The sequence below is a fragment of the Rhinolophus sinicus genome, linkage group LG12 (assembly GCF_036562045.2).
Source record: "Rhinolophus sinicus isolate RSC01 linkage group LG12, ASM3656204v1, whole genome shotgun sequence".
NCBI lineage: Eukaryota > Metazoa > Chordata > Mammalia > Chiroptera > Rhinolophidae > Rhinolophus > Rhinolophus sinicus.
Genome location: NC_133761.1, coordinates 63,484,241 through 63,512,179, shown reverse-complemented (window position 1 = coordinate 63,512,179; position 27,939 = coordinate 63,484,241). Strand labels below are relative to the sequence as shown.

At 40.6% G+C, this 27,939-nt stretch overlaps 1 protein-coding gene across 2 annotated transcripts; it reads right to left on the bottom strand.

The window, feature by feature from the left end:
• Window positions 1-2,243: 2,243 nt before the first annotated feature.
• On the bottom strand, window positions 2,244-27,939 carry RGS13 (regulator of G protein signaling 13). Of its 2 annotated transcripts, XM_074317045.1 has the most exons (8): window positions 27,772-27,939; window positions 26,356-26,426; window positions 25,816-25,855; window positions 21,872-22,070; window positions 21,123-21,191; window positions 17,586-17,647; window positions 5,190-5,356; window positions 2,244-4,081 (listed from the first exon to the last, which is right to left on the bottom strand). In XM_074317045.1, the coding sequence occupies exons 5-8, from the start codon at window positions 21,185-21,187 to the stop codon at window positions 3,896-3,898; spliced, it is 480 nt and encodes a 159-aa protein (XP_074173146.1). In that variant the 5' UTR covers window positions 21,188-21,191; window positions 21,872-22,070; window positions 25,816-25,855; window positions 26,356-26,426; window positions 27,772-27,939; the 3' UTR covers window positions 2,244-3,895. The 2 variants fall into 2 exon arrangements, with proteins under 2 accessions (XP_074173146.1, XP_019595835.1); XM_019740276.2 differs by lacking the exon at window positions 21,872-22,070 and having other exon boundaries at window positions 27,772-27,938.

The window sequence follows — 27,939 nt, the reverse complement described above, 5'->3', positions numbered from 1 at the left end:
ACTTTTCTCAGTTAATGGCATCCAGTGAGGTCAGCCTTGATCTCTCCCCATTCCCATATCTCATCAGTTCACACTTTCTTTCTCTGAAATGTCTCTCTTTCCTCATCTGCCTCGCTGAGGCTGTCACTGTCTCTCATTTGGACTTTTACGGCACCTCATGATATGGTTATGTTTTATTGAACCCAGTATCAGGACTTTATATGCATTGAAATATGCAAGAGCCCACGAGGCAGGTGTTATTAATGTTATTGTTGTTATTTTAGAGATGAAGGAAAAACAAGGTTCAGAGAGGCTGAGCCATTTCCTAAGTTCTCAATGCTACTAATGGCTGAGGCCAGGACCTGTACTTAGACACACAGCCTCCCCCATCTCTCACACCTTCCTAAATGCCACAGAGTTCCCTCTTTCAGCCCTTGTCCTAATGCTCGCTGCCTTCCCTTTCCTCTGAATGATCTCTTCATTATTTGTCAAGAATTACCTTAAACATCACCTCTTCTGTCCTGTCCAAATTTTGCTGGGTAGAAGTCAGTGTTTCTGCTAGGATTCTACACCTGTCAACCTTGGCCATTATTATTTTGTATTTAGTGATCAGCTCACACATCCTGGAGAGCAGAAACCTTAACCTAATTAATGCTTGTATGTACAATCGCTATACTTAAAAAGATCTGGGTAGACTTTCATTGAAGGAATGCTTCTATAAATACTGTTTGTTGAAGGGTTTAAAACTTGCTCTTTTATTTTTATGGGAATGTATTCATTTTTTTCTACTGAACTGTATAATCAGTAATTTAGAATACCTGCTTTTTAAACAAAGCACTCCCCTCCACCCTTGGGTTTTCTATTAACAGGATGGGGAGATTTTCATAAGCAACTTGTTTCCATTTGTCCCCCAAGTTCCTCCATCCTATTTGGTATCTGATGACCTCTACTTACCCTAATATCCTTGTTCTGTCAGCCTGTTTCCTTATGCCACCCTATATGCCTGCATTCTATTTTCCCAAGTCTTACTTTCTGCTCAACGGCAGGTAAAGCGTCAGTACTAGTATTTCACTCCACTTAAAACTTGAATTCAGATGCCATTTTTAATCTTCTGTGTGACCAGCGATGGGAATTCCAGGTCCTAGAGACGGGGAAGATAGTTTTGAACAGTGAGATCTTATGATTGCCTTCAAATTGCACCCTCTTCTGTCTTTGAAGAAACTTCATGTATCTCTTTTTCCCAAAATTGGTAAAAATCCCTTTGCAATTGATGAAACAATGGTGTGACTGATGAATTATAAATAGGAAAGTGTTTGTCTCTGCCAAGATTGAATCTGAATTGTGCAAATCTTTGTCACTGTCTCCTTTTGAAGATAAGGCTTTATTTTTATGCAGAGACAATGAAGGCCTCTCTTGTACATCTCCAGAGATTGAAAATGTGTATGTAAAAATAGAAGAAAATCATAACTACCTCCAGATTCTGAGATAGGAAATCCTAAATATGTTTTCCCTAACTTAATCTCAAAGTACCAAGGATGAAAGATGTATCATGCAAAAATGTGTTACTGTGGACATATCCTTGTAGCCACTGGATAAATAAGATCATTTTTCAGTTGTTAAAATATTAATTAAAAAAAATACCCTAAGAAAAGGGAATACGAGTCAGGATATTCCTGAGTTAAAATGATCTGAAAAGCAATTTAACTGTCAGTGACATGAAACATACACTTTCATGTAGAATTCTTGGTTACACTGGTTAAATAGCAGTTGGTTAAATTCTCTGTTCCTCACTAAAAAATTTCAGAACTCTGTTAACCAATGTCAAACAGAAAAATGAGTAATTCATTCTTCCCTTCTTCATGATATCGTCAATTTTGGGTGGAATGACTCTTCAGAATGAATCCCAGCGTGAAGAAAATGATGAATACATTAGGAACGGGATGTAAGAACACATCCCACTGTGTGGGTTACTCAATCACCTCTTTATTTTATGTGTTAGGAAACTGAGGCTTACTGGCCCGGAAGGTACAGGGATGGCCATCAGGTGAGTGAACGGGCCCTAAGACAATGGCTTTGTACCTCCGTCCAAAGCTTTTGTTTCACTTCACCACGTGGCCCCTTGTTTACCCAACATGAAGTGAAGGTGTTTCGAGAGCTGAGCAGAGGGACTGTACTTGGGAGGTATAATCACTGTATAAGCAAAACGGAATGTTCCAGACTTCTCGCATTGGAGTATGAGGGGAGAAATAAGTGGCAAAGAAGGCTGGTGATTTTAATTCCATTTATTAGTTAGATCACTGTTTGGCCGCTTAGTACAGTGTAATGAGAAGGGTCCAAGGTGTTCTGAAACTGATGACACCATGGGTATTATGTCCATCTATGTATAAACTTTCCTCCTTGCCCAGAAATAGACTTATTGGCTGATGGAGTGAGATGAGGAGACTCTTCGAAACTTGTGGAAACATTTCTTTTTTCTGTCTTACTGGGGCTAGGAATCATTATCAAGTTAAGACTGTGTCCTCATATTGGTATTTTTAAGGGAAAATAAATATAATTCAGTGAATTAGATAAAATTGGACTGCTGTGGTCATACCTTCTGCAATTAACTAGAGTCAGCATTAACCAACCATATACTTTTTAACCCAAATGTCCTCTTGCACAGCTATGGTCATTCTGTTTTTCAGAAATGAACCCCCAAATACTCTGTTGTAATATGCTTACTGAGAAGTTCCAGTTAATATTTATTTTCCTGTGATACAGCATAGGTTTCTAGGCATTTTAAAATAGTAACAATATTTTGGTCAAATTTGAGACCTAAACATTTTTTTCACAGAAAACTAAAGATCTTGAACAAAATTTTCCTATAGTAATTCTTTGGAAAAATGATATTGAATATTTTAGGTATTTTATTCTTCATCAAAAGCATAGATATTTATCCATTTGTATAGAACATTTATCTTATGCTTTGTGCTAAACAAAATGAAACACACACGAGTTCTTTCCTCTGGAGTCTTCTGACAAATACTAAGAAGCTGCTATGACAGGACAGATAAAAAGTCTTTTACTGGAAAAATAGCTTCATTGTGTCCTCGCTAAAAGCACATATTTGTAAGTTTTTAATTTATATTTGGATTTATTGATTATTAGGACCGCGATGAATTCACATTGTGAGGGCAAAAAAAAAATCTCAAAGTATGGGAACCAAATTTTCTACCCTTATAGCAATAAAAGTATAGAAATAAATGAAGAAAGCCGTGCATTTTTCATAGCTTAGAATCGTCAAGAATTTTTCATCTGTGGAAGATACATCCAATATAAAAGTTCAGTTATGAACATAATAGTAGGAAAATTTTACAGATAAAATATCTCTCAAGAACACATCATGTTAACATTGCTCAATGACATAACACAATTGATTGTACCATGGGCACCCAGTTTGTTGCCTAATCAACATTACGAAGAGCACCCTAGAATACATTCATGCTAGAGACACAACTCAAATAACTACAGTTTTTAAAGGACTAATCTGTACATTATGGCAGCAAGATTTCATTAATGAGAAAGCAGGCATTCCTTGATATCAACAGTAAAAATGGTATATTACCGGTGTCACGAAGAAAGACCCTCCTTTTTCTTATGTATTAACGAAGCATTACACAGGCATGAAATTGTGTTATTCATGTGGTAAGAGTCCTAGAGTCCAGGCCTTGTGGGATTTGTTTCTCTTTGGGAACTAGAAATCAATTTATAGTTAGTTTCTTCTCTTTCATTCGTTCTCTCTCTCTCTCTCTCTCTCTCTCTCTCTCTCTCTCTCTCTCTCTCTCCCCCTCCCTCCCTTTCTCTCTCTCTCTCTAAATTAAAAGAACAAAGCCAGTCCTTCGATATGCCATCTTCAACTTCAAATTTTGAGTGGTCATCAGGAATTGTTGTTGGACTGAATAGTCTTCAGGAGTTTCTGATACATTTCTGACTTTAAAAACCGGGGGTAGGAATCTCTCTCCATGTGCATGTACACGACTTTCTGCGCCTCCTCAAAACACGACTGAGTGGGTTCTTGAATATTCCTCATGATAGCTTCTCTCGTTGAACTGTCAATGTTAATCTGAAAAGTGAAGTTACATGAAGGCATAATTAAGGATGCAGATATGATGGACAGGTTTCATTTATTCCACCTCCTCCTTTTCAGTGGGATAGGGTGACTGCGTTTGCAGTTGCATAGGTATGTACAAAGACATAAAAGATAAACTCTTTGCTTTTTGAAAAGTAAACAGCCATTTCCACATCCCAGTTAAAAATAACATGAGGCCGCAGACCAGGGAAATCTCCGAAACCATTGCTTACTTCAGAGGTTGCAAGTGGTTTGTTGGTGGAGTCTACAGACCAGGAAGTTTATGAATGAGATGGAGGTCTTTTGTAAGGAACAAAAGGGAAGTGGGTGCTATTTTAAACTTGATCGTCTTTCATAGTCATGAATGTTGATTTCCCTGAACATGTCCTGAAATGGGAAGAAGGTGAAGAGAACTGGAGACATGAAGGAGAGAAGTGGTTATTTCTGTAAACCAAGTATTTGCAGAATCAATCCGTAGGCGGATTGTCCTGAGTGACAGGAGTCGTATATGCCGTCCTCTCAGTTATTCATTCTCCCTCCACCAGGAGTCTCACTGTACCTGGGTGACTCCTGACTATCTTTAGGCAGTTGTAAATCATTGGCAGAAATATCAACATGAATATTTGCTGAATTGGCTGGGTTTTTGCTTTTCTTTTTTTCACTGTGAAAATTTTTACAGTTAGAATTAGCCAGCTGGTTTTGAACCCAGGTGAGCAGTGAGGTCTGGTGTGGTGACACAACCTGCCCCGTAGCTCTGGGGATGGCACCAGGCCGATCGATGGTACCTGCAATTCCTTCCAGCAAAGCCAGTTCTTTTTGCAAAGACGTCTTCATTTTAAATAACTTTCCTGGAAGTTAAACTACTTTAATGAGGATAGGCTTTGGAGCCAGGAAGACCAAACTGTGAGTCCTAACTTTCTCGCTTAACTGAACCAGTTACCGAACTTCTCCGAGTCTCAGGGTTCTTATCTGTAACATAAGGCTAACAATACGAACTTTGTGACATGACAGGGGATGCTGGATGTAAAGTGCCTGGCGCATGTGTGTGCTTGACAGATCTTAACACCCTGGTTGCCATTTGCTGTCGTTGCTAGGTAGTTACCTCCCTAGGGGACTCTGGCTGGATGTAAATCTCATACAGTTTCTTTGCCCTAGAAACTCTGCTCCGCCGTGAGGCAATTTTCTTATAGGTTTCACATGCCATCCAGAATTGCATATTCTCATCACTGTACTCCATTTTCAGGTATGCCGCATAGACTGCTGGACCATCTGAAAGCAACAGGGAAATCAGTTCATTTTCATGGGTCAAACCATTAAAAAAATATGACAAGTATTTCATGCGCTTTAGAAAGAAAGTCTGAAACAAAGTTCCCAAATTATTTAACAAGTGAATATGACACTGTGACCCACACCTCACGTCACACTTAGATCTATACATCTGAAGCATGTTTTTAAATTAAATTTATTGGGGTGACATTGGTTAATAACAGTAGGTAAGTTTCAAGGATACGGTTCTATAATACAGCATCTGTATATTGCCTTGTGTGCTCACCACCCAAAATCTAGTCTCCTCCCTTCACCATGTATTTGACCCCCTTTACTCTCTTCATCCTCTCCCCGCCCCTTTCCCCTCTGGTGACCCCCATGGCGCTTTCTGTGTCTATGAGTTAGTTTGTTCATTTGCTACTTTCTGTTTGAGATCCCACACATGAGTGAAACTATATGGTTCTTGTCCTTTTCCACCTGACATTTCTCTTAGCATGACACTCTCATGGTATATGCACGTTGTCCCAAACAGCAGTATTTCCTCCTTTCTTGTGGCTGAGTAGTAGTCCATTGTACATATGTACCACACTGAGCATGTTTTGATAATGACAGTCAGTGCTGTGGGTACCCTTCATTCCTTTATTCTGAATCACAGAGCCAAACGCCCACTAGTGTGGGTGGGTCTAGGATAGGTGAGGTTGCAGGGACCCAGAAACAAAACGTAACAGCAAATCAGCAGATAGGGCAGTGACCATAAAACTGATATGAAAAATCTCAGATCTCAAGCCAACCTGGAGGGTAAGAGCGAGGTTTAGACTCTAAAACAGGCAGGTCAAAGTTGAAAGGAAAAGTCCAAGCCATGTAAGCGATAAACTGATTAGGTGTTACAGCCTGGGGTGTTTCTCAGAATCAAATGAAAGTCGAGAACATGGATAGAGGAAAAGTTCAATTTCACATTCATGGTTCAAGCCAAAAATGAAGGACCAGGAAAAGAATGAAATTCAGATGGGGTGTTGGAAACTGTCCCACGGTCTAGAACTGCACAGCACAACGATCCAATGACACTCGATGCCAGAGATGGTGATCTGCAGCTCTGGTGTTCACTGCCTTTCTGGAGTGGGGAGGCGTGCGAGAGGCGCTTTTCTGATTGAGGCACAATTTTGTAGGTGCTAGACGCTGGAGAAGAGGCGTAGGCAAGCTCTCACAAATCTAACACAGTCGTGTGAATTTTTGGGAGGACCAAGTGTTCTCAAGACTCAAGAAGAACACTCAGAGATGAATATTAAACTTCTTTCGGTGACTAGGAAGTCTCTTGGCATCTCTGAGAAACTGAATTGCTTAATGATGAAGCAACATAGCTTTCAATCCCTAGTCATGGAAATAGGTGGGTAGACACTTAATATTTGATTAAGCGTAGGACATTGCTGAACAATATCTTGGGCCAGCGTCATTAACTGTTATAAGAAGTAATGGTCCCCAGATGGAGGGGCAATGCTGAGTAAAATCCTGTTTCTTTGCTTTTCACGTAAAAAGATTAGAGTGAGTTTCCTGGTGCTAGAAAGCCAGGTTCGTTGACTCCTGGTGTTCTCCTGGCTCTGTCAGCAGTGACACAAAAATAAAGATGGCAGTGAAGGTATTTTGTATCCAAAAGAAAAACTCAAATAGAGGCAGATCCCTTCTAAGGAAGCATTAGGGTTGGGGAAACCTGGCAATCTGCAAGAAAGGTGCCATCCTAGGACAACAGAAAATTAGAGCTTGGCTATTACTGTCACACGAGCACGTACAGCCTTCATGACATTGGGTGGGAGATGGTTCAAAAGAAGTATCACTTGAGGGGAGAGGGCAGACATGGTAGGGGGATCACATATAACAATGGAACGTAGGGAATGACACAGATTAGATATTCCTACCCAATGGGGGATATGCTTTAATTTAGATTACAATCAAGAATTTTACTTTCATGCCACAGTAACTGTGGGATGTGCCTTGCCTTGCCGCAGGCACAGAAAGCTGCGGCTGGAGCTGTCGGTGCTCCTAGTAGAGAAACAGTTGAACAGTGAGGCAAACCATTTCTGGCTGAACCAGTCAAGCCGGAAGCTAGTAATTTTCAGTGTATATTGAAAGAAACAGGTTCTCTCCAAGAAAATACAAAGCAAGTTGATATGCTTTATACTCACAGGAATGTTGATTGAGTGCTTCATCAGGAACAGAAAATAAGGACCGTTAAGTAAAGCAATGAGCCATGAAACAGGAAAAAAAAAAAAAAAAGAGAATCCAGATCCAACCTACCGGTTGTGGAGTGACAGTGAGCCACCAGGCTGCTGGGTGGGAAGGTGAGCCTAGAAAGATGATTTGGGAACCAAGGATACAGTACGCTGAATTTGTGTTTATCTGTATTTAAGTTGAGCTTTCTTGTATAGTGAACTGTTTAGAGAGTTCTCATTCCAGAACCTGCCTGCATCTGTATCTGCCTTCTCTAACTTCCCTCCTGATTGCATTCAGGAAGGATCTTTTTGGGTTGGCCGAAGGGTTCACCGATTTTCAACACACCCAAATCCTTTGCTAGTGAAGCCATCCATGCAGTGCAACCTATGGTTTTAGGTAGCTACTCGGTGTGGTAGGTTGTAGTGTTGTTCTCAGTTAGTCCCTACCTTTCTTGCAGGAGGATTATACTTTCATGGCCCATTTATATCCACTTTGCCCATTGGACTTGCGCTTGCCAATGACATACATGCAAAGTGCCACGTACAAGTTCAAGGAGGTTTAAGGGCCATCACGTGCTTCCATGGTCCCTTCCCCTGCCACGAGAAGGACATGTTCTGGAAAAGACTTGCTCCTTTAGTCTGGAATCAGGATGAAGACATGCAACCACGCTGGAGCTGACCCCAGTCACTGTGTAGCATGGACGCAAAACGAACCCCCCTTGTTGCAAATTCCTGGGATGTCATGGTTTGGAACCTGGGGCGAGCTGCCCTGGGCCCCTCGAACCTATCTGATTGTTGAGGTTTGACTCTGGTGTGTAGAGGAAGGACTCACCCAATCGGTATGTTTTACAGACCTCTGTCTTCATCAGACTGATGTTTCTAAATTAGATTACAAAGTTAGCAGCTGAAAACGCCTATGTATAAAAGTGTTCCAGGAAGCTGAGTAATTGCTAGTCGGAACTGAATTGCTCCGTCTAGAATGTCTATTGACTCACACAAGGGACTTATGAGGTTGAAAACCAGTCTTTCCCAAATCAGGCAATCGAGCCCATTTTCAAGTTGTAAATGGTACCTTCCCGAGCATTACGCTCCAGAGATCGTGATTCTGCTTGAGCTGAGGGAATAGGGATAAAGAGCAGGATTGGTCATTAAATTGAGAAGATGGAAGAAACAGGTTTACATCATAGACAGTGTATGCCCTTTCCTTGAAGAACGAGACTGGTGCCTTTGGGACTCTCTAGCATGCACGTCTTAAACTAATCACTGAAATTAGCGCTCTGTGACACAAGGTGACACACACCGGTATCTTGATGCAGAAAGGAAAGGTGACATTCCTCTTGGCTGAGTCAGAACAGTGGCCCATCTATTCTTGTTCTCTGCGAGGCGTCAAGGCTTACTTCCTTTTAAAGTTGAGCTGTGCTATAGTCTTCCCTTAGAAATGCGTCTAAAACAACTTAAAATCCATTTTATTTTCCACCTGCTCCGCTGGAGATAATGAATTCCACAATTCTACCAGCCTGTGTGAAAATTTAAAGTAAGTCTTCTGTTTTACTGAAATTCTCTGATTTGGCTTTCGTCAGAGTAATCATTTCAGGTTTTTCTCCTAACTTCCCTTCGCTCTCTATTATTATAAAAGAAGCATGCACTGTTTTTAAACACGGAGAACGTCTAATAAAAATAGTAACCATTGTTAGCAATTCGTATATTTCCTTTTATTCTAGTCTTCGTTCATGTTTAACTGCCTATCTAACTAGTATTAATTCATCTACACAAACACAGACACAGTTATTGGCATTATACTAGGAAAGCAATTTTGTATCACTCTTTCATACTTAATACCATGTAGCTTTCAACACTTGCTCTATTTTACTGTTAATAGTCCATTGCAGTACCAAACTAATACACTTAGCCACCCTACTATGACTGAATATTTAGATTGCTTCTCCTTTTTATGGGACAGATTATCCCACATTGGACATGTTGGTTTATAAATCTTTGCCTCTTTAATTGTTTTCTTGGAATGAATTTAAAGGAGTGGATTGCTAGATTGACAGTGTAATATTTTGGGAGACTCTTGATACCTATTGTAAAATTGCTTCCAGAATGAGTTCATTATTTTTCATTACTAACAGCAGTGTCTATTCACTCCGTCCTTTCCAGTCTTCTGGGGTGACATCAGTGACTTGTAATTGTTTAAATTTGCATTTTTAAAATACTAATGCTTAGACATTTTTTCTTCTTACTGACCATTTGTTTTCTTTCTGTGAATTTCAAATCTCTGATCCAGTTTTCTTTTGTACTGTTAGTGTTTTCCTACATCTTCAGATCTCTTTATATGTGTATGACAGACCCTATCTGTTACACTGATTGCATTATCTTGTGTTCTCCCTTTTTTTTTATGGTTTTCGAGGAATATTTGTAAACTGTCTAATCTGAAAACAAACTCAGTTCATCTCTGATCTTGCTTTTAATCTTTTCTGCACTTTTATTAGAGAAAAATCTCTAAAACACATATCTGGCCACGACCCTTTCTTTATGAGCTTTGAGTCTTTTCTCCTCGCCCTCATGGTGAAGCCAGACCTCTTGGCAAGTGGCTGCTGTGTCCCTCAGTGTACACTGCTCTGCAGCTTTGTCCCTCGTCACTCCTGGACAGTCGTTGTGTGAGCCTATTTCTGGCCAAGCTATGCGTTACCCCCACACAGTTGTAGGTGAGTTCCTCCTGTGAGGCCGACTTTATACCCTGATCAAAGACTCAGCTTAGGTATCTCAGTTTCTGGAAAAATTTCTCTGAACCCGCCAGGTTCCTGTCAGTGGACAAAAGACCACCTGATGCACACTTACTCAATCATTCCCACTTTCCATCAGTGTGTTGATTGCGTTTATTGTTTGCTTCTATTACTCTCACACTCCCCTGCAAGCCCTTTGAGAATTACGACTGCATTTTACTCACTTCCAGGTGCCCAGTGCCTGCACACAGCCTGATGGGTGCAGGTACTGAATGCACAAATGTTTGTCCCTCAGGCTTTTGGGGCCCTCATGCTTCTCTATTGTAAAGTGACTCCCCACCGGTTTTGAGAAGTGAAGAAGTGGGTCCTAATTTTTCAGCATCCAGGAAGCACCAGACCTCAGGGTTACACCTGGCATGTTGTTCCTTTTGGGTTTTCTAAGAGCAAGACCAAAAAAAAGTCCTCATCGGACACCGATGTCTCTAAAAGGCCAGGTTGTGTGTGTGTGTGTGTGTGTGTGTGTGTGTGTGTGTTTTCCCTGCAAGTGAAGAGAGTGCATGAGAAATTAACAAAGATGCTAAGTGGGGAAAGCTGAGGCATGGCCTGTAAGTAATAGGAGGCTTGGTGAAGGGGACCATGGCAACAGCAGTGATTAGCAGAGGTTAGAACAAACAATAGAGTGGCGCGCTGCCAGCCCACACTGAGCTGCACAGCATCTCCCAGATGGAGGCAGCTGAGAGAACGGCTCTGCCTCTGGGACCAGGATGCACACGAGGGAGCAAGTATCTCTCAGTAACTACTACATGATCCAACCTGGCATTTCCAAGTCTGTCTGCAGGTGATGATAATTTAGAAAGGAAGGAAGGTACCGTGTACATTCATGGATGACACTGACCAAAACTAAGAGCTTGATGCAAAGTCTGTGTGGTTCGGAACACTTGCCTCTCTGGAATGGCTTAACTGTATGTCTGCCCTGCGTCTGTGACGGAGCAAACTGAACAGGCCATGGGAATATACCCAGCTGTGCTTTGTCACTTGAAATCATTTTAAATGGGCACTCAGCATCACCCTGTCAATCTACTGTCCTTCCTAATATCGTCTGGCTCTCATAATCTCCAGAAACTATTTAATATCTCCCCCCTTTTAAAAATGCCAGCACATTTTCTGCTCTCCACTGATAACGTGGCCTCAAGCTTGGCTGAGAATGCAGATTTGATCAGGTGGGGAGTCCAGCATCTCCCTGCACCAAATCAACCTACCTCCGTCCACTGGTGCCTGCCCTTCCTGTTCCTTTTTGGGCCAAACAGTTCTTTTCTGGCTCCCATCTAATTGTACTTTCTCCATTCCTTTTGCATTTTCCTATTGGTCTTCAAATTGTCCCCACTGTCTTCTGTGTCATCAGTTTCTTCCTCTCTGATGGTTGCCATCATCTGTCAGTATGCTGCCATGTTTCCCAAATAAAACCGGGAACAGCTATTGACTCTCTACACCCAATATTGACCTCCTGTCCCCGTCCAATGGCTACCCTTTTCTGTGCTGGCTTTCACTGCAAACCTTATGAAAATAACACTCTGTATTATCTGTGTTGCTTCCTCTTGATTTGTCCATCTGCATCGTGCCCCTGAAACGGCTCGTCATGCACTTTGACTTCCACGTGGTCATTGCCTATGGTCATGGTTCTTTCTTCATCTAAGCTGACGTCTCAGCAGCATTTGACACAGTTCACAGCCCGCTTCCCGGGAGGTTCTCTTGTTTGTCTTCCATGATCATAGGTTGCTTTGGTCATCCTGAACTCCCCTGATGCCTTTTTCTATCTCCTTCGCTGACTCTCTGTCTTCTCCAGATCTGGAAACACACATGTGCCGCCAAGCTCCGTGTCTGCATCTCTGCTTTCCTCTCTCAGAACCTTCCCTCCAAACGATCTCACGGCCTCCTGGCTTTGATCGGGGTCCGTGTGCTAATTGCTCCTGGTGTTATCTTCCCCACCGAGTCCGGTCTTGTCTGTTTTTTTTTCTTTTTTGTAACAGTCTTTTCATTGGTCTGTCTGCTTTTATTCTTCAGAAGAGAACCAGAGGGATCTCGTAACAGCTCTTGGACTCTTCTCCTCTGCAGTTTACGGTCATTCCCGGGGCCTATACCTCCCTATGCTCTTGTCACGTTAACTCCTTTCAGTTATTTAATGACACCAACCCCAGTTGTATGTCAGGCCTTTAGAACAGTCTCTTCCTCTGCTCGGGCCACTCTGACCTCCAGACCTCAGCATGGCTTTGCTTCCCATCATGCCGCTCTTAGCTCAGATTTCATCCCTACTAATCGTTTTTCTCTGTCCTCTAAGCATCCAGTTGAAATGCCCTCTTACAACATTGCCTGGCTTTATTTTCTTCAAAGCACCACTTTCTGGATGTAATTTATTAGTTAATTAGTTTGTTTGGTTGTCTGTCTCCTCCCTCCTCCCTCTAGAGGGGGCACAGGAGCTGAGCACAGTCACGGGTGAGGCTCTTTGACCTCAGTGTCCCCCGGCTCAGAAGGTGAGCCAGACCTACAGGGCAGGACTGAATGAGTTCTTCAATGGAGTGGCAGCTTTACTACATGTTTTTTTGTTTATATTAACTATTCTGTACTCAAATGTCAGTGGGCAACCTTTATTCCCATCTTTTGAGATCTGGCCAGTACATATATGTATGAAGCTGTCTGTGTTTTTTTCTGGCATTATAGATTTTGATTTTGATTCATTGCAATCAAAAGTAAAATTTCGATTCATCAAATTTTTGAATTTGATTAATTTTCAGTCTTGACTTTTCCGGTATGAAGAAAAGTCAAGAGATCTAACCCTTGAAATCTAAGTGATTGGTCAGTCCCCTTATCATTTTAAATGCATGTTTCTGTATCTTTTTTAGTTCTAGTAGATTTAGTCATCAGAAATACGGAATTTTTTTCTTCTTCATTTTTCATTGTGGTGGATGCCCAATACTTTGATGATATTTCGAGTCATCAACATTCCAGGAAAACCTTCAGTGATTCTCATGTATTTTTATGAAGAGATGACTAATAGACATTTTTTTCCTGATTCATTTAAACACTTATTACTCCTTTTATGTCCATTTGAAAATAATTAAATTCTTCTGTAAAAACTTGGCTGTTTGGAAACTTACAGGGCTTTTTATTATCTGTAGATTTGGAAATTTCGCAGGGTACGTTCTGCTTCATTCATTGTGGATATTTTTTAAGGAGACCCGTTTTCACCCCCAATCCTGAGGAATCCTGTATACTACTTTTCTTTGCTGAAAGGAATACTCATTTATCTTTACTGAGCTTGCTTCTTCTCAGTTTCCTGCTTTTAAAATACTGCCAGTCAGACCTCCTTATCATTTACAACAATCTACATTCTTTAAGTCCCGCCTGGAAATTCGCCTGTTGTGAGACTCTTTTCCCTGGAGACCTGCCGTCCGCCGCCATCTGTCTTTACCCCTCGGCATATACAGACTAGGTCTGTGCTTCACGCTTTGCTCTTTGTGGTCTCCCTGCTTCATGGTTGTTCTCAAGCTGCTCGGGATGCATATATATATTGTATCTGTCCTTAATTATGAATGGCTCAGGAAAGCATTTATACCGTCTTTTGAGCACACACCCACTCCCCCAAAGGATCACTGTCTCTGCATCATATACAGTAAGAACTCCATGAATGCTTCTCTGCTCAGAGATCACACTGCACATCGTATCAGCAAAAACTCAAAGCGGTTTTTTTTTGGTTCTTAACAGTTTTTTTGGGCGACCTAGATAGCCCTGTGATTCTCAACCTTTTGCATCCGGCAGGTCGTAAACACACATTTACTACAGTCACCAGCCACACTTTTGGGATAATATTCAACATGCTGATCGTCTATAAGGCGTCCTCACAGGGCCTCCCAAATCATTGGATGTCCAAACAAACCATGCCTGTGTATGTTTTTCTTTCTATTTCTAGAGCTTTCTTCCTTCTGCTTGTCCAGTATAACAATAGGCTCTTCACAGGAGAGTTATACCTTCATCAAACCATCTTTACTGTGGACACAAAACAAACAAACAAGCAACAAAGCTTACTGCCAATCAGCCCCTTATACAGACTTTGGGGAAAATGTTTGTCGAAGGCTATTGTTTTTAAAAAGCGTGTCTTTGTCTAGCCTGTGGTGTGACTAGAGGTCGCTTCACTCACCATTTCTACTTTACACCAACGTACCATACGTGGCAGGCTTCCCTCTTCTCTTTTGCGTGATAATCAGGTTTTGAAAAATCTTTTTCTGTGTTATTTTATGTGCTTCAGGGGCACATGAGATTTCCCTTTTATTTTTCCCCAAGCACATTGTCTGGCAGCTAAGAAGTGCTTAATAATTAATATGTATTAATAATATAATTAATGTAATTAATAAATAATAAATAATATATATATGCAAGGGTACACACTTTAAAAAAATTAGCTTGTTTGTCAATAATGTATCATTAAATAACATCTGGAATGTGTTCAGGTTATTAGCATTCTTAATTTCTAACATCTTAATTTAGCCATGGTTCTGTTCTTAAATTAATGACTTTCTTGGATCCCCTTTTCCCAGGAGGACGTTGAATTTCACTGTTATGATGACTGTTAATGGCTCCTAACCCAACCCCCGTTCATCTGTTGAGACCCAGCCTAATGTGTTTCATTCCTATATTTGTTTCTGAACCACGTGTTCTTAGAAAAAGACTCTTAATCTGTGGAGAAAGAGGCATCTGCATAGCTGAGCTAAAGGATGCATTTTTCTAGTATCCTTGGTTACTCTAAACACACTTTATTCTCTGGCACATTTAACGTTTGGATTCTTAGTTTTATCTTCCTGATTGGATGGTCCACAGAATGATTTGTTTTCATTATGTGATTATTGAATTTTCACATGAATTTCACAGAAATTCAATTACTGGTAGGCTGCTTACCCTGTTTTTGCTGGTTTTTAATAAGGCCACTGTGTTTCTCCCTGTCCTCATCTTTTCTGTAGAATTTGCTTATTTTCATGACACTGGATGTCTAAATCACTAATTCTAGCTGGGCTCCCTCTTGAGGTTATTATGAAGTAATTAACTTCATGCACTTTATTTATGAGACCTCCAGGAATGGCACAGAAACTCTTACATAATATGGCTGGGTGCTTTGATCTTTTCTAATAGTTGTCTTGTATTTATTTACTGAACATTTATTGAATGCCCGTTAGGTACAAAGCATGTTTTTGGTTCCTGGGAGGGAGGGATAAAAGGTGAATGAGAGGTAATCTGTGCTCTTAGGGAATTCAGAATCTAGTGAGAAAGCAACTGTGGAAAAAACCCAATATACAAAATAGCCGTAATTAGAAGCAGAATAAATAATGATCCTAACAAAATAGAAGAGAGAAGAAAAATACTTCCAAGAGGTTTCATGGAAAAGGTGGAAGCTGGATTTTACTTTCAGGGATGGGCAGAGTAATTAGAGGAGACACACGGAAGACTTCGCCCAAAAGCCAGGAGAGGGAGGGGAGTCGTGGATGCAGAAAATGGAGCATTAGTGGACCTGGCGGACGGGCAAGCATGACATGCGAAGGTGCAGAGCTAGAGGGAAACTTTAGGAAGCCTGTCAGGTTAGGGGATAGAGTCCTGAATCACAGGTTGAAGGTTTGGAACTTTTTGGAAGGCTGCAGAGAAAAAGGAATGAATGGCATTCACAAAAATGACCTTTATGACTAATAAAAATAACTACCAGTGATTGTGTGCCCGATTTGTATCAGGCATTGAGCGAGGAGTTTTATATTTAACTTGCACAGTAATGCTGCAAAGATAGGTGATACTGTTCTCCTTCTACGGATGCAGAATATAAACCTCCAAGAGGGAGGTTCATCTGGCAACGTTGCAAAGCATGGATCTCGGGGGGTTGGTCCTTGAATCTAAATTATTAGCAGAGGATCCATCAGTCACTATAGCTAACTGAACACATAGTTTTGTCTCTTCCTCTCATGCCAATGCCCTAAAATTGACCAAAAATATATTTTCTAAACATTCACCATCATGCCGGCTGCTACGTAGATCACAAACTATGAAAAGGAAAAGGCAGGAGTGATTGTAGCAAAGAAGAAAACTGTGGTTTCTGATGCTTATGGGAAAGGCCTGCGGGGAACGGTGGGCACCGAGGGGGTGACCCAAGCCTGGCAGTGTGGGTGCTAGCACTAGGGAGGGGCCAGAGAGTAAGTTGGCCGAATGGCAGATTCTGGCGTTTGGGTAGGAGTGCCCACGCCTCCTGCCAGTGCCCTCGAGGCCGGGCGGTGACAGCTGACTCCAGAACTAAAGGGGCCTTGGTGTCAGGGGGAGCACGTCGTGCCCTGGGAGCATGACATCCCCCAGGGGGACCAGGAAGAACCCTACCCAGAATAACCACCCGGACATCCCACTCACTAAACCATCAAGAGGCATGTCACTCCCCTTCCACCGTCCAGAGGTATAAACAGAAGAAACATTCAGAGAGGCTGACAGGGAGTCTCACATAAAAAGAGCTCGATGGGCAGAAATTAGCAAACATTTGGGAAAACACATTAAACAATGTTTAAGGAGAACAAATTCCATTAAGAAAAAAAAAAGATACCAAATTCAGCAAACAGGAGAATTTTCTTTGAGGACCCACTACATTTTTTTTTCTGTACCTGTCTTCTGGTATTTATCATTTTCTACAAGCTCTCAGTTTCCTACCCCAAACACAATTGCTTATTCACATGAATGCACACACTCATTCTTGTTTTTTTCTGCATTGAACCTGACTTTATTGCCCTCATGCCCATTACTGTCCTCTTGGTTTATACATCTGAATATTGATTCTTATATACAACTGTATAAAGCTCCACTTAAATGAGACAGTGATCAAGTTAGAAATGAACTTTGAGTTTTGTAACATCAAAACTCAAATGTATTCTTACTTTGAAGGCACGAAGAAAAGCAAAGCGTTAATATTTAAAAAGAATTCTAGTTTTAGAAGGCTATGGTAAAGCAGTGTATTTCAGTATGTGCCACTATGTAAGCATATTTTCCAAGGGATTTTACACATACACTTGAGAAGAATAAATACTCACAGTGACTAATCTTGTTTTAATTAACATCAAAGAAAATAATGGTGGTTGACACGACAAACTATTTTCAGGTTTTCTTTTTTTAACTGTGGCAGTTGCCATTTAGAAGGCTGTGAGAAATGGGCCATACATTCCTCACTGAGTGTCCCATTTTGCCCCAAGAATGAAACTGACAATTATTCAAAGATGACATAGTCATAATACTCACATTTTGTGGCCATCAGCTTTTCAAAAGATTGGGCCCACTGTAACACTTCCTCCACAGTAAGGCTTTGAAAAGAAACAAAAGGGACTCACTGCGCTCAAATATTCTCAAGGTCATGCTGAACTAAGTAAAAATACACTATCTTGAAAATAACACCAAAATGGAATCACACATTTGTGTATGGTTTTCGATAGAAGTTTATCATCCTGTGATATTTTACATTATGTTTTTACTTTCTAAACGCTTAAAATTAGAAAATTATGAAAGTAGTATAAACTTGAAAATATGATAAAACAAATTTTAAAAAGCTAAAGGATTAGATTGCTGTAATCTCCCTATTTCCGAATTACCCCCATCAATGTGTTGACTTATTTCTTTTTAGTCTTTTTGTTCTATGCGTGTTTGGGTGTTTTTAACCAAGTAATCATACTCAGGTGTTAGTGTGTGTGCCTGTCTTATGCATGTGCGTGGGTGTGTGTATATATAAATCTACATATATATGTCCTTATAATGAACTTTTTATGTCTTCACAGCTGTCTTAATAACCATTTGTAATGTTGTAATTTATAGTTGTACTTTATAATCTCCGATTTTCACTGTCATTTATAGTGACAGTAGAGTATTCCACAAGGGGGCATGCTGTGGCTGACATAATTATTCTCAGTGAGCATTTTGATTATTTCTCATTTGTCACCGTTTAAAAACAAAGGTGGCCCAGCTGTGATTACAGCTTTCCATGCCTGCATGCTTAGGGCAATTCCTGAGGAGATTAGTAGAAGTAGAATCTAAGTGGGTCAAAAGAAACACATTTTTAAGGTTCTTGGTACAAATCGCCAAATTGCTTTTCCAAGGTTTATACATTCTGTGCTTTCCACCAGTGGTGTTTGCCCATTTATCTACCAGAATCAGAGAGTTTACCCACAAAACCCATTTGCAGGCATTCGTCTAATAAAGTTAGTAACTTCATATCGATTACATATAGATGTTTTCTCAGTCTGTTAGTTGCTATAACGATTTTTTACACATTGAGGGTTTTGATTTTATTACTGTGAAAAATATGACACGTTTCATTTGACCTACACAGTATTAAAAAAAAAAAAAAAAAGCATGTACTATTTAGAAAACATCTGTGAAAGACACTGGCTGTGAGACTTCATTTCTGTTCATGTTGGTGGGTTTTTGAGGTCAACCGGCAAGTGACCAAGTCTGCTTACATACGCATGGCCTAATTTTCCCTCTTTTAAAACACTCAATGTGTTCATTGCCATTTAGTGCATGATCCATTCTTAAGTTTCCTGTTTCAATAACTGCACATAATGAGAGACGGCTATAGATTATAGGCAAGCACGTCCATTGGCTATATTTGGTAGAGTTAGCCCAGTAGTTAGAATTGAAGGACTGGCCGTCAGCATTATCAGGTACCTAACATAATGAAGGCAGATTAATTCAAGAGGTTAAAAAATAACCTAGAACATGGAAAAATATCGGGAGTCCTAAAAAAGGTCAACTGTCTTTTATTTGCTCAAAATTTAGATGGCTCTTGTCAGTTTTAAATGCACTGTTTGCATCAGCCCCGGGCTTAACAGTGTACTGCTGTGAAGGTTGCTTCCAAAAAAACATTTCCATGAAACGGTGTCTGACTCATTGTTCTTTTCTCTTACGAGAACTTGAAAAAAACAGTAACCTAAAACAACCTTGTCAGCCGGGTGAAATGAAAAGTTCTAGGCAAGGTCCATTCCACATCTGTCCATTTCACCCACTTTCATTATTTAGGAAAATAAAATCGACAGCATGAGTGAAGGTGCCATTAGTGTCTTGCTTTAGCTTAAAATTGGCTGTTGGTAATTGTTGGTGAGAGATTTCCTCTGTGTCTGAGATTCATGAGATTTATGGAGACAGATAGTAATTGGAGTAATTATGGTTCAGAGGAAAGTTGTGAAATAACCCCAATTTTTGCTTGTAATGTTTCCTTAGTATCTCACATGTTTCACACTGTTCCAAGTGTTTTTATCAGAATTATTCTATATACCTTTGTCCGCTCGCCTACCCAGAGTTCCTAAGAAGAGTTCTCTGTTGTGTCCCCTCCTTTCTTTTGGACAGAGAGGCAGTGGATACCAGCCAGACATGGGAACATTCTGAGCCATCATGGTGGAAAGAGGAAAGACTAGTGTTTGGAGTCTGACAGCCCAGACCTGTATTTCCAGTGTTGTACTTAATTGCTTTGGGCTTTGCTTAAAATCTGCAAGCCTCAGTTGCGTTATCTCTAAAATGGGGATAATGTTTCTCTCTCAAAGATAGTATGAAAATGAAATTGGGTCATGAATGTAAAGCGTCTATCAAATGCCTGTTACCTGGCAGCTTGCCCTGAATGTGAGTTCTCTTTCCTTGGCCGTCCCTTCCCCTGGGTGGGTCTACAAGGCAGGGAGAAGGAAACAGGAGCCCTGATGGTTGCCCTCTGCAGGAGTACTCGGCAAAGACAAGGAAGCTGTTCCCCAGTTAGCCTGTTCCGTTGCCTCCTGGCACAGTGCAGCAGCCACGACTGGTCATTTAACTGGTTGAGCTTTGGGTTTTCCTGTCTCCTTTATCCACATGCAATGGCTTGTAAGCATTTGGGGCTATTCCAGGTCATGAGCATGCATGCCAGGGGCTCTGGTTACAGGAGGGAGATGTGGCCAGAACTGAGCTCTCCATGTGGACTGGGATTGGCACTTACGACCATGTTTGCTGAAAATCACACCTAGCCGGACCATCAGCTCTAATGCGTCTTTTGGAGCAAAAATTAATGTAAGACCTGGTATGATATATGATATGATATGATATGATATAAGACATGGTATTATATTATGTTATGTTATGTTATATTATATTATAAAGACCCGGTCTTATTTTACTACAAGACCGGGTCTTATATTAATTTTTGCTCCAAAAGACACATTCGAGCTGATAGTCCGGCTAGGTCTTATTTTCGGGGAAACACAGGATTAACCTAAGAGAGTTCCTCACCCAGGAATTTTGTGAGGTGAGCAAATGCAATCAAGGTCCGTTACCCTTCTCAGGTGTCAGTCTTTCCATTTGGAGACAGTCACCTTTCCCAGCCAGAAGGCTACAGTGTCGAAGAGACTTAGGAGCCTGGTAAGCATTTGGTTACCCCCCCCCCCCCCCCTCACCTCTTCCAACTGGGGATGAGATTCCTGGCAAAAGTTCCTGGCACTTTGCGGATGGAGGGTTAGAACCATGAAAATGTTTTGGATCAAAGAATGTTATTTTAACATCAATATACAACTTTTTTTTTTAATCTAAGGGTATTCATAATAGACTCTAAAAACATTTAACTTGCTGAATTCTCAAGTGTAAACCATGAATAATGAAAAGGGAACCTTAGTGTGATAGCTGATCACTTGTCTGGGGAAATTACTCATGTGTAAATGCAAGTTTCACTTTCTGAACAAAATCTATTAAGACAGCAGTTGAATACACAGGCCCCTATTTATCATGTGATGAAATGCTTTATAAGGGCCATAGAATTTAAATGCTACTTACTTTGAGGGGGGCCTCTCAGATCCATATCTGCACACCTTACAAATCCAACAGTTCCGCCTGTTCATTTTTCTAAAGAAAGACAACACACAGTATAATTAAGTCATTTAGAATAATTATATGTTAGAGTCAATTTCTGAAGAACACACAGAGTTATAAATCATGAACAAAATAAGAATGGGTTCTTGAAGGTAATGGACCACAATTACTGGTGTGGGTGGAGAGGAGAGAGGAGAATCAAGGGACTCATCTCATAAATATTTTATAGGATTGTAGGTGCTTATAGTTGTGACTTTAGAACCCATCTGGCCCACCTACTTGTAAAATGATGGCATTCAGATAATACAGCTCTCTAAAAATGATCTTTCCATTTAAGCCCACAACAACGAATTCGTCAACTCCCAACATTTCTCTTTTTGGGTAACTCTTATTTTTAGAAAGATCTCTCGGTATATTGAACAAGAATTTGTCTTGTTATAGTTACCCAGGTAAAATGTAAATAGCCGAATGTAAACTGGGCCTCGTTGAGAGTGAATTATGAGAGGGAATTTTTTTTCCTGCTCCTTCCCATTTAGAGTCAATTTGACTTTAAAATTCAGGAGGCGTTTACTCAGCTCAGGTTTTATATTATAGTGTATGTCATGTTTAACTCAGGACTTTGAGAAAACAACTGAAAAATATGTTAAGAGTAATTAATTCCACACTTTACAATGAGAACTGGAAATATTTTGCTAGACATATTTCACACTTACATACAGTGAGTTTTTATGTCAGTCTTTATTGATTCACTGGAGACATCTGTTGAACGCTTGTTATGGCAGCCAGAACTCGCTGTTCAGTTACTGTGTTTACCCGAAAATAAGACCTTCCCTGAAGATAAGTCCCAGTTCAGATTGTCAGCCAGACAGACACATTTAGTACATTATGATGATGTTCCAGAAGATGACATGACTGTATTTGAATAAATGTAGATTGTTGTATGTGAAAAAATAAGACATCCCCTGAAAATACGCCCTAATGAGTCTTTTGGAGCAAAAATTAATATAAGACCCAGTCTTATTTTCAGGGAAACACGGTATCTACCCACAGATCCTTTCTTTCCTCTTCCCATTTTCACTAGCAAGCAGTTAAAATTCATGTGATGGGGACTGTGACACAGGAAGCAGAGGAGTCTGTGAATACACACAGGAGGCCCTAGGCAGACTGCAGACAGTTAGAGAAGGCGCCCCAGTGCGGTGAGAGCTGAGCTGGAACCTACAGGAAATGCAGGGAGGTTCTGAGTGAGGGACAGGGCAGGTTAGGCCAAGCTCAAGAGGCCATGGATCGTGTCCTAGTTAAAGAAATGAAAGGAATGTAGTCACCACAGGAATCTAGAATATGGCAGGGTGAGAGCTCGGAGAAAGGCCAGAGTTAAGATGGGGCCAGTGGTCACGTCCAACAATGATCACTGCAGCAAGGGAGTGGTGAGCGATCTAGTTCTGAAGATGGCGGAAGCAGGGCATTAAGTCTCACACACCATCTATTTCATAGTCAGGAGTTGGGAAATCACTGAGGGGATTTTAAAATATGGAATAGACATGGTAGCCTTTGAAACTGGTTTTGTGAGAAGAATGGATTATAATGTGGCCAGGGTGGAAGTGGGGACCAGTGAGGAGGGGACTGCAGGAGTCCAGGTGAGGGATGCCACAGGCTTAGATTGGCAAGGTGGCAGTAGACGCCTTCCTTCCTTCGTCCCTCTCCCTCCCTCCCTCCGTCTCTCTCCCTCTCCCTCTCTCCCCCCCCAGAAGCTGTGGACAGAATGGTATGACAGAGAATGGAGAGGCAGGACTATGCCATCTGACCATTCTGGCCTGTACGTCTGTGTACATCTGTGTCCATCTGTCCATCATTCATGCCGTAAAGTGTACAGGGGGAGCAACACACCCTGCAGCTGACAAATGGTGGCTAAGGACAGAGATCGAAGACATGCAAGCGTGAACATCAGCAGCCTCTCAGGTTCCTGAGGTCCCTTTGACAGGACCCGGAACTCAGCGTGTGGGGATTGGGACATTGAAGAAGGGGGGGCACAGGGAGAAGGAAGGTCCTGTTTCCTTGTCCCTGGAAGGAGGGAGGGAGGTGTAGGTGCAGACCGAAGTGTATTTGCAGGTTTGGGGCTGAGCAGGGATGGGCGCTGCGGTAGATGGACCTCATTTTCTGTATGTACGTGCCTCTGCGCTGAGAGGACCAAGGGACAAGACAGTTACATATATCCAGAGGAAGTCACAAAACTAGGACTCTTTTGACTGCAAAGATAGATTCAATGTAGCGAAAGGGAGAGATTACTGTAAGGATGGTTTGCATGCAGTTAGATTCTGGGTGGCCATACGTGTTGGGCTGTATTCTGTATCTAGTCACGCTCACTGAGGTCTTTAAGTAATAGTGTGATGCAAAGAAGAGTCCTTTCTAGAGAGAGATATCTGGCTGCAGATGATTGAGACTGAAATAATTGAGGCCAAGGGAAGTTACATTGGCAGGCTATCCAGGGCTGATCCTGTGTGTAATTGGACCCTGAGCTGCATGAATATAGTTCAAAGATTCCTCATCAATCAAGTTAGAAGAGTTCCTCATCCTGTGATCACCTCTGACATGTGGGTTACCCAACGGCTCTCTGCTTATCTCCTAAGGAAGAGGGCGGTCCATGACTTCCTTTCTCATGTGTCTTTTCTGTCAGTACAACTGGTCATCCCGGCCTTCTACTGAGCGTCGACTTCTCCCTCCTTACTACTTGTCACAGTAGTTTTCTCGTGGCCTTGTCTCCTCACTTGGTCTGCTTGAGCTCTGTGTGCACATTGGTGATTTCTGGAGCTGAAATTCGTGTCTGTTACAAGTTACTGTATTTTCTTTTACAATGTTAATGGGATTGTTTGGCAAAGGCTGAGCAATCTTAGTATGCAACACCCACTGGGGTCAGAAATACAGCAAAGGTAAAGGAATTCCCAGAGGTACCAGAGTTGAGGGGGCTCCTGCAGCCCCCGAGAGGTGACAGAGGATATTAAAATAATTCTGGGCTTTGAAGACAGACAGACATGTGCCTGAGTTCAGGCTCTTAGCTCTGTGTTCTTGGGCGTAGTAATTAAACTTTCACATTCTCAATTTCCTTTTCTCTAAAACGGAACAGTGAAGATTAGAAAAATGCATGCCAACACTTCCTGTTTCAGTTAATCTGATCTTCCTTCACCTTCTCGCCCTCTGTCGCTCAGGAAATATTTCCTAAGCTCTTTTTTATGTACAGGAAGCACACATGCTGTCAGAACGCATTCCTTCCTCTTTTTAAGTTTAAACTCAAGACCTCCTATGTTTTCCTAATTAACCTCACGCATTCTTCGATGTATTGGCCTCCTTCCTAATATTTCTCTCTTCATTTTTGTTTGTGACTGTGTCCCTGTATTTCGGCTGGTCACACATTAGGAGCTGTAATTCCAGCTTTAGAATCTCCTGGGTCTGCTATAGGGTTTCAGACACTTTGGGGTGAGTGCACCATATTGGAGGGACGAAGCCACCAGGAAAGGTTCCTTTGGTCAGAAAAGCTTGGGCGTGCTTGAGTGGTAGAGGGGAGAGGGATGAAAAGACACACCGGGCAGAGCTTTCCCCTACGTGCAATTATGGGGTTGTCCCCGCTATAGAGATGCCTGGTCTGGAGGAGAGAAGATGCTTGGATCTACCCACACTCCCCTTGCCCAGCTGTGGGTCTCCAAGTGGGGCTCCATCAACAGGGAAAGGCGGCTTTTTTAAGTTCCAGCAAAGGCTCTGAATAGACCAGTAGCAGCCCTGGATTCAGCTGCATGACTGATTCAGAGACAGGTCTCCTTAACTGAGTGACGTTGGCAAAGGAAGGTAATATAAAAATACGCAGTATACTCAAATAATGTTTTTCATATTTGTGACGTATCTACGCCTCCTCGGCTATCCATTCCCGAGAGTGTTATGTTCAAATGCTATTTGATAACCCTGCATGAGTAGTTGTTTATATATTGTTTAGTATTCTTAGTCAAACGTTCACTGACTTGTTACAGTGTGGAATACCAATAGGGTATCATGACATAACAGCAGCAACAATTAAATTAAAAATAACATAGTGGCAGAATTACGTACAAGATGTATTATGCAGCGAATACACAGAGAATACACAAAGCAGTCTTGTTTTGTGAAGTTCTCTGGTTTTCTAGTCCATTAGGAAATAGACCTTGTTGGATGCTGGCTCAGTGGCTGGAATTCTGCTCCATGTCCCACCCAGTACCTGGAGGCACAATGCCCATCTTCTAAGATTTCTGGGACTGAGTGTCCCCTCGCATGCTGACACGTCCCTCTTTTTATTTCTACTGGATTCACTATCTCTGTGTACCAGGCTTTGCTGGGACATCACGGGTAACCCCTCCACCCCCCCACCCCCCGCCCCCACCATGGTCTACACTGAAGCTAAGATATAAATTCACAAGTATTTAACCCAGCTTCCGGGAATAGAACATATTACCCCTGAGTGGATTACCTTTTCCAACCAAAATTAACTGATAAAATTATAGTTAAGGAATGTATAAGGCTTTAACATGGAGGGAAAAAAATAGGAGATTAAACACAGAGTCAGAAAACAGCAAAAGATTTCAAACTAATTTTGGAAGATGGAAAGCAGATGAAAGAGTAGAAATTAAAATGCTCATACCTCTAAAAAGAGAGAGAGAAGGCAGCCTTCGGAATTTCATCTGACAAAATGAAGAAAACGTAATTTAGAGCCTGAGAACAAAGAATTTCCAAAAAACCTGTGGTTTAAAGAGAAATACCTGTTCTCCTGCATTCAACAATATTTATCATTAAGTGTACATTTGCATTTACAGTTCAATAATACCAAAGTATAGAGGGACAGAGTGAAGCAGTTTTACATTTATAATTGAGAACTTTGAGAAAATATTTTTGGTAATACCAAAAAAGAGTAAATTCTAAGTTTTTTTAAAGTATAGTTTTTCAGGATTAGAATTTGATTCAAATAAACTCAAATTAATTTTGTTTACAGTGTAATTAAGACCATCTTCAATTAAATTATACCCTTGGAATTAGAATATATGTGGTCATTTCCTAGTAATAATAAAATTAGCCTCAAATAATTCATAGAACAACAATTCTGTTTTGGCAAAAACAGAGCTCCCTGTGAAAGAATGACCTAAACTGATATGATATAGAATTGATTTACGTTGGAGAAACTTACCGAGCTTCAAATCAGCAATAATTATTTCTTTCTCATGTTGGAGGTACGATATGTGGAAAAATTCCATTGACCTAAAAATAAAATAACGTTGAAAATAAACAATAAGAATAAAACAATTGTCGTGTGCTTCCTGTAGAATGCATATCTGGCAAAGATATCTATAAATACCCTGCTTCACATTTTAAGTAAATTGTTCACTTTGTAAGTACTGGATTATGGTTATCCTTATTTTTGATTTATTAACTCCCTAACTAGAATTTTATTAATTTTGCAGATTGATAGTCTATAAATTATCAAAAAAGTAAAAAGCAAAAAGTAAAAATTCTATACTTTTAATTTATATTTTCCATTGTTTTTTCTTTAAATATTTTTAGTTCATCTTATGTTAACATCACGCATTAATTTGCCTACCTTCTTTTGTTTTTCAATATCCTCTTGGTGAAACTAGTGTGTACTTTCACCATTTATGCATAGAGAATTTCAAACAAGTTTAGGTCTCCATAATTATTTTCCCCCCCAAGGTTTTCTCCTGATTGTTTTGAAGGAAGCATACATTTTATCTAGGGCATCTAATTCTTAAGAGTGCTTAAAATGCATTAGTGATGAATTGAGTTGGATAAGTATTATGCTGGAAATAGATTCAAGTGCCTTTTAGCATTTAAAAGAAATCTTCCTCAAAGTGATATGAAAATAAATAAATTCTCTTAAATTGAAGCTTTTCACATGTTTAAGTGGTTTGTCTATCCTGATAAGCAACTGATAATTTCTTTATTCATATATAATATGTGTATTTCTTTATATTATGATGTAGCATGTCACAAAATTTAGAAAAAACCTGGAGCAATTTACATTTTCATGAGGCTTTGTTTGCCATAGCACACAAAGTTCTTGCCATTCAAAACCCAAGTAAGGTGTGTGTAGTTGTGTTAGGAATAGCATTAAAGAATGAAGAAATTCTGTAAAATCAAGATTAACCATGCTTCATATAAACCTCATAACCTAGAGTCAGTATAGCCACTTACTTGATGAAACTAATGATTTGGTAGTGCATGATCTTTGAAAAAACAAAAATTCTAAAATACCAGATTTTATAATACATCTTTTTCTTTATACATAGACACACATACACACAAAAGCCCCATAAAATGAAAGACCCTACTATGCTCTAAAACTGGAATATTTCCTTCCCAACTTAGAAGCTTCATTTATGCATGTGTGACTGTCAGTTTTTTTTTTTTTTTTAGGTATAGGAAACCTAGGCCAGGCAAACATATGTGTTTACTAGTTTGTTTGTTTTTCTTAGAAGAAACCTGCCTCCACTTCTAGCAGTCCCGCCTTTGAAATAAACACCCACTAGTCATTTAAATCAAACTAATATCATTGTATCCATCAACTATCTTCGAATCTCATACTTACAAATGTATCCTGTAGAGCGATGCCAGCAGGCTAACTTTTATTTCCTCTCTGTATGATCCTTTTGAAATCAGGTTCTGAAGTTTTGTGGGACACCCGGCATTTTATTTTTCCTGGCAGAGAAGAACTTTAGTGTCTGTGTAATTACCTTTGGTGGAGCGCTGGCCTCTG

Coding starts and splice junctions, on each gene's coding strand:
- RGS13 (XM_074317045.1), bottom strand. CDS start 21,187: ATGAACAGGCGGAACTGTTGGATTTGTAAGGTGTGCAGATATGGATCT. Junction 17,648..21,122: donor TCTGAGAGGCCCCCCTCAAA/GTAAGTAGCATT, acceptor TTCTTTTCAAAG/CCTTACTGTGGAGGAAGTGT. Junction 4,082..5,189: donor AGCCAGAGTCCCCTAGGGAG/GTAACTACCTAG, acceptor TTCACTTTTCAG/ATTAACATTGACAGTTCAAC.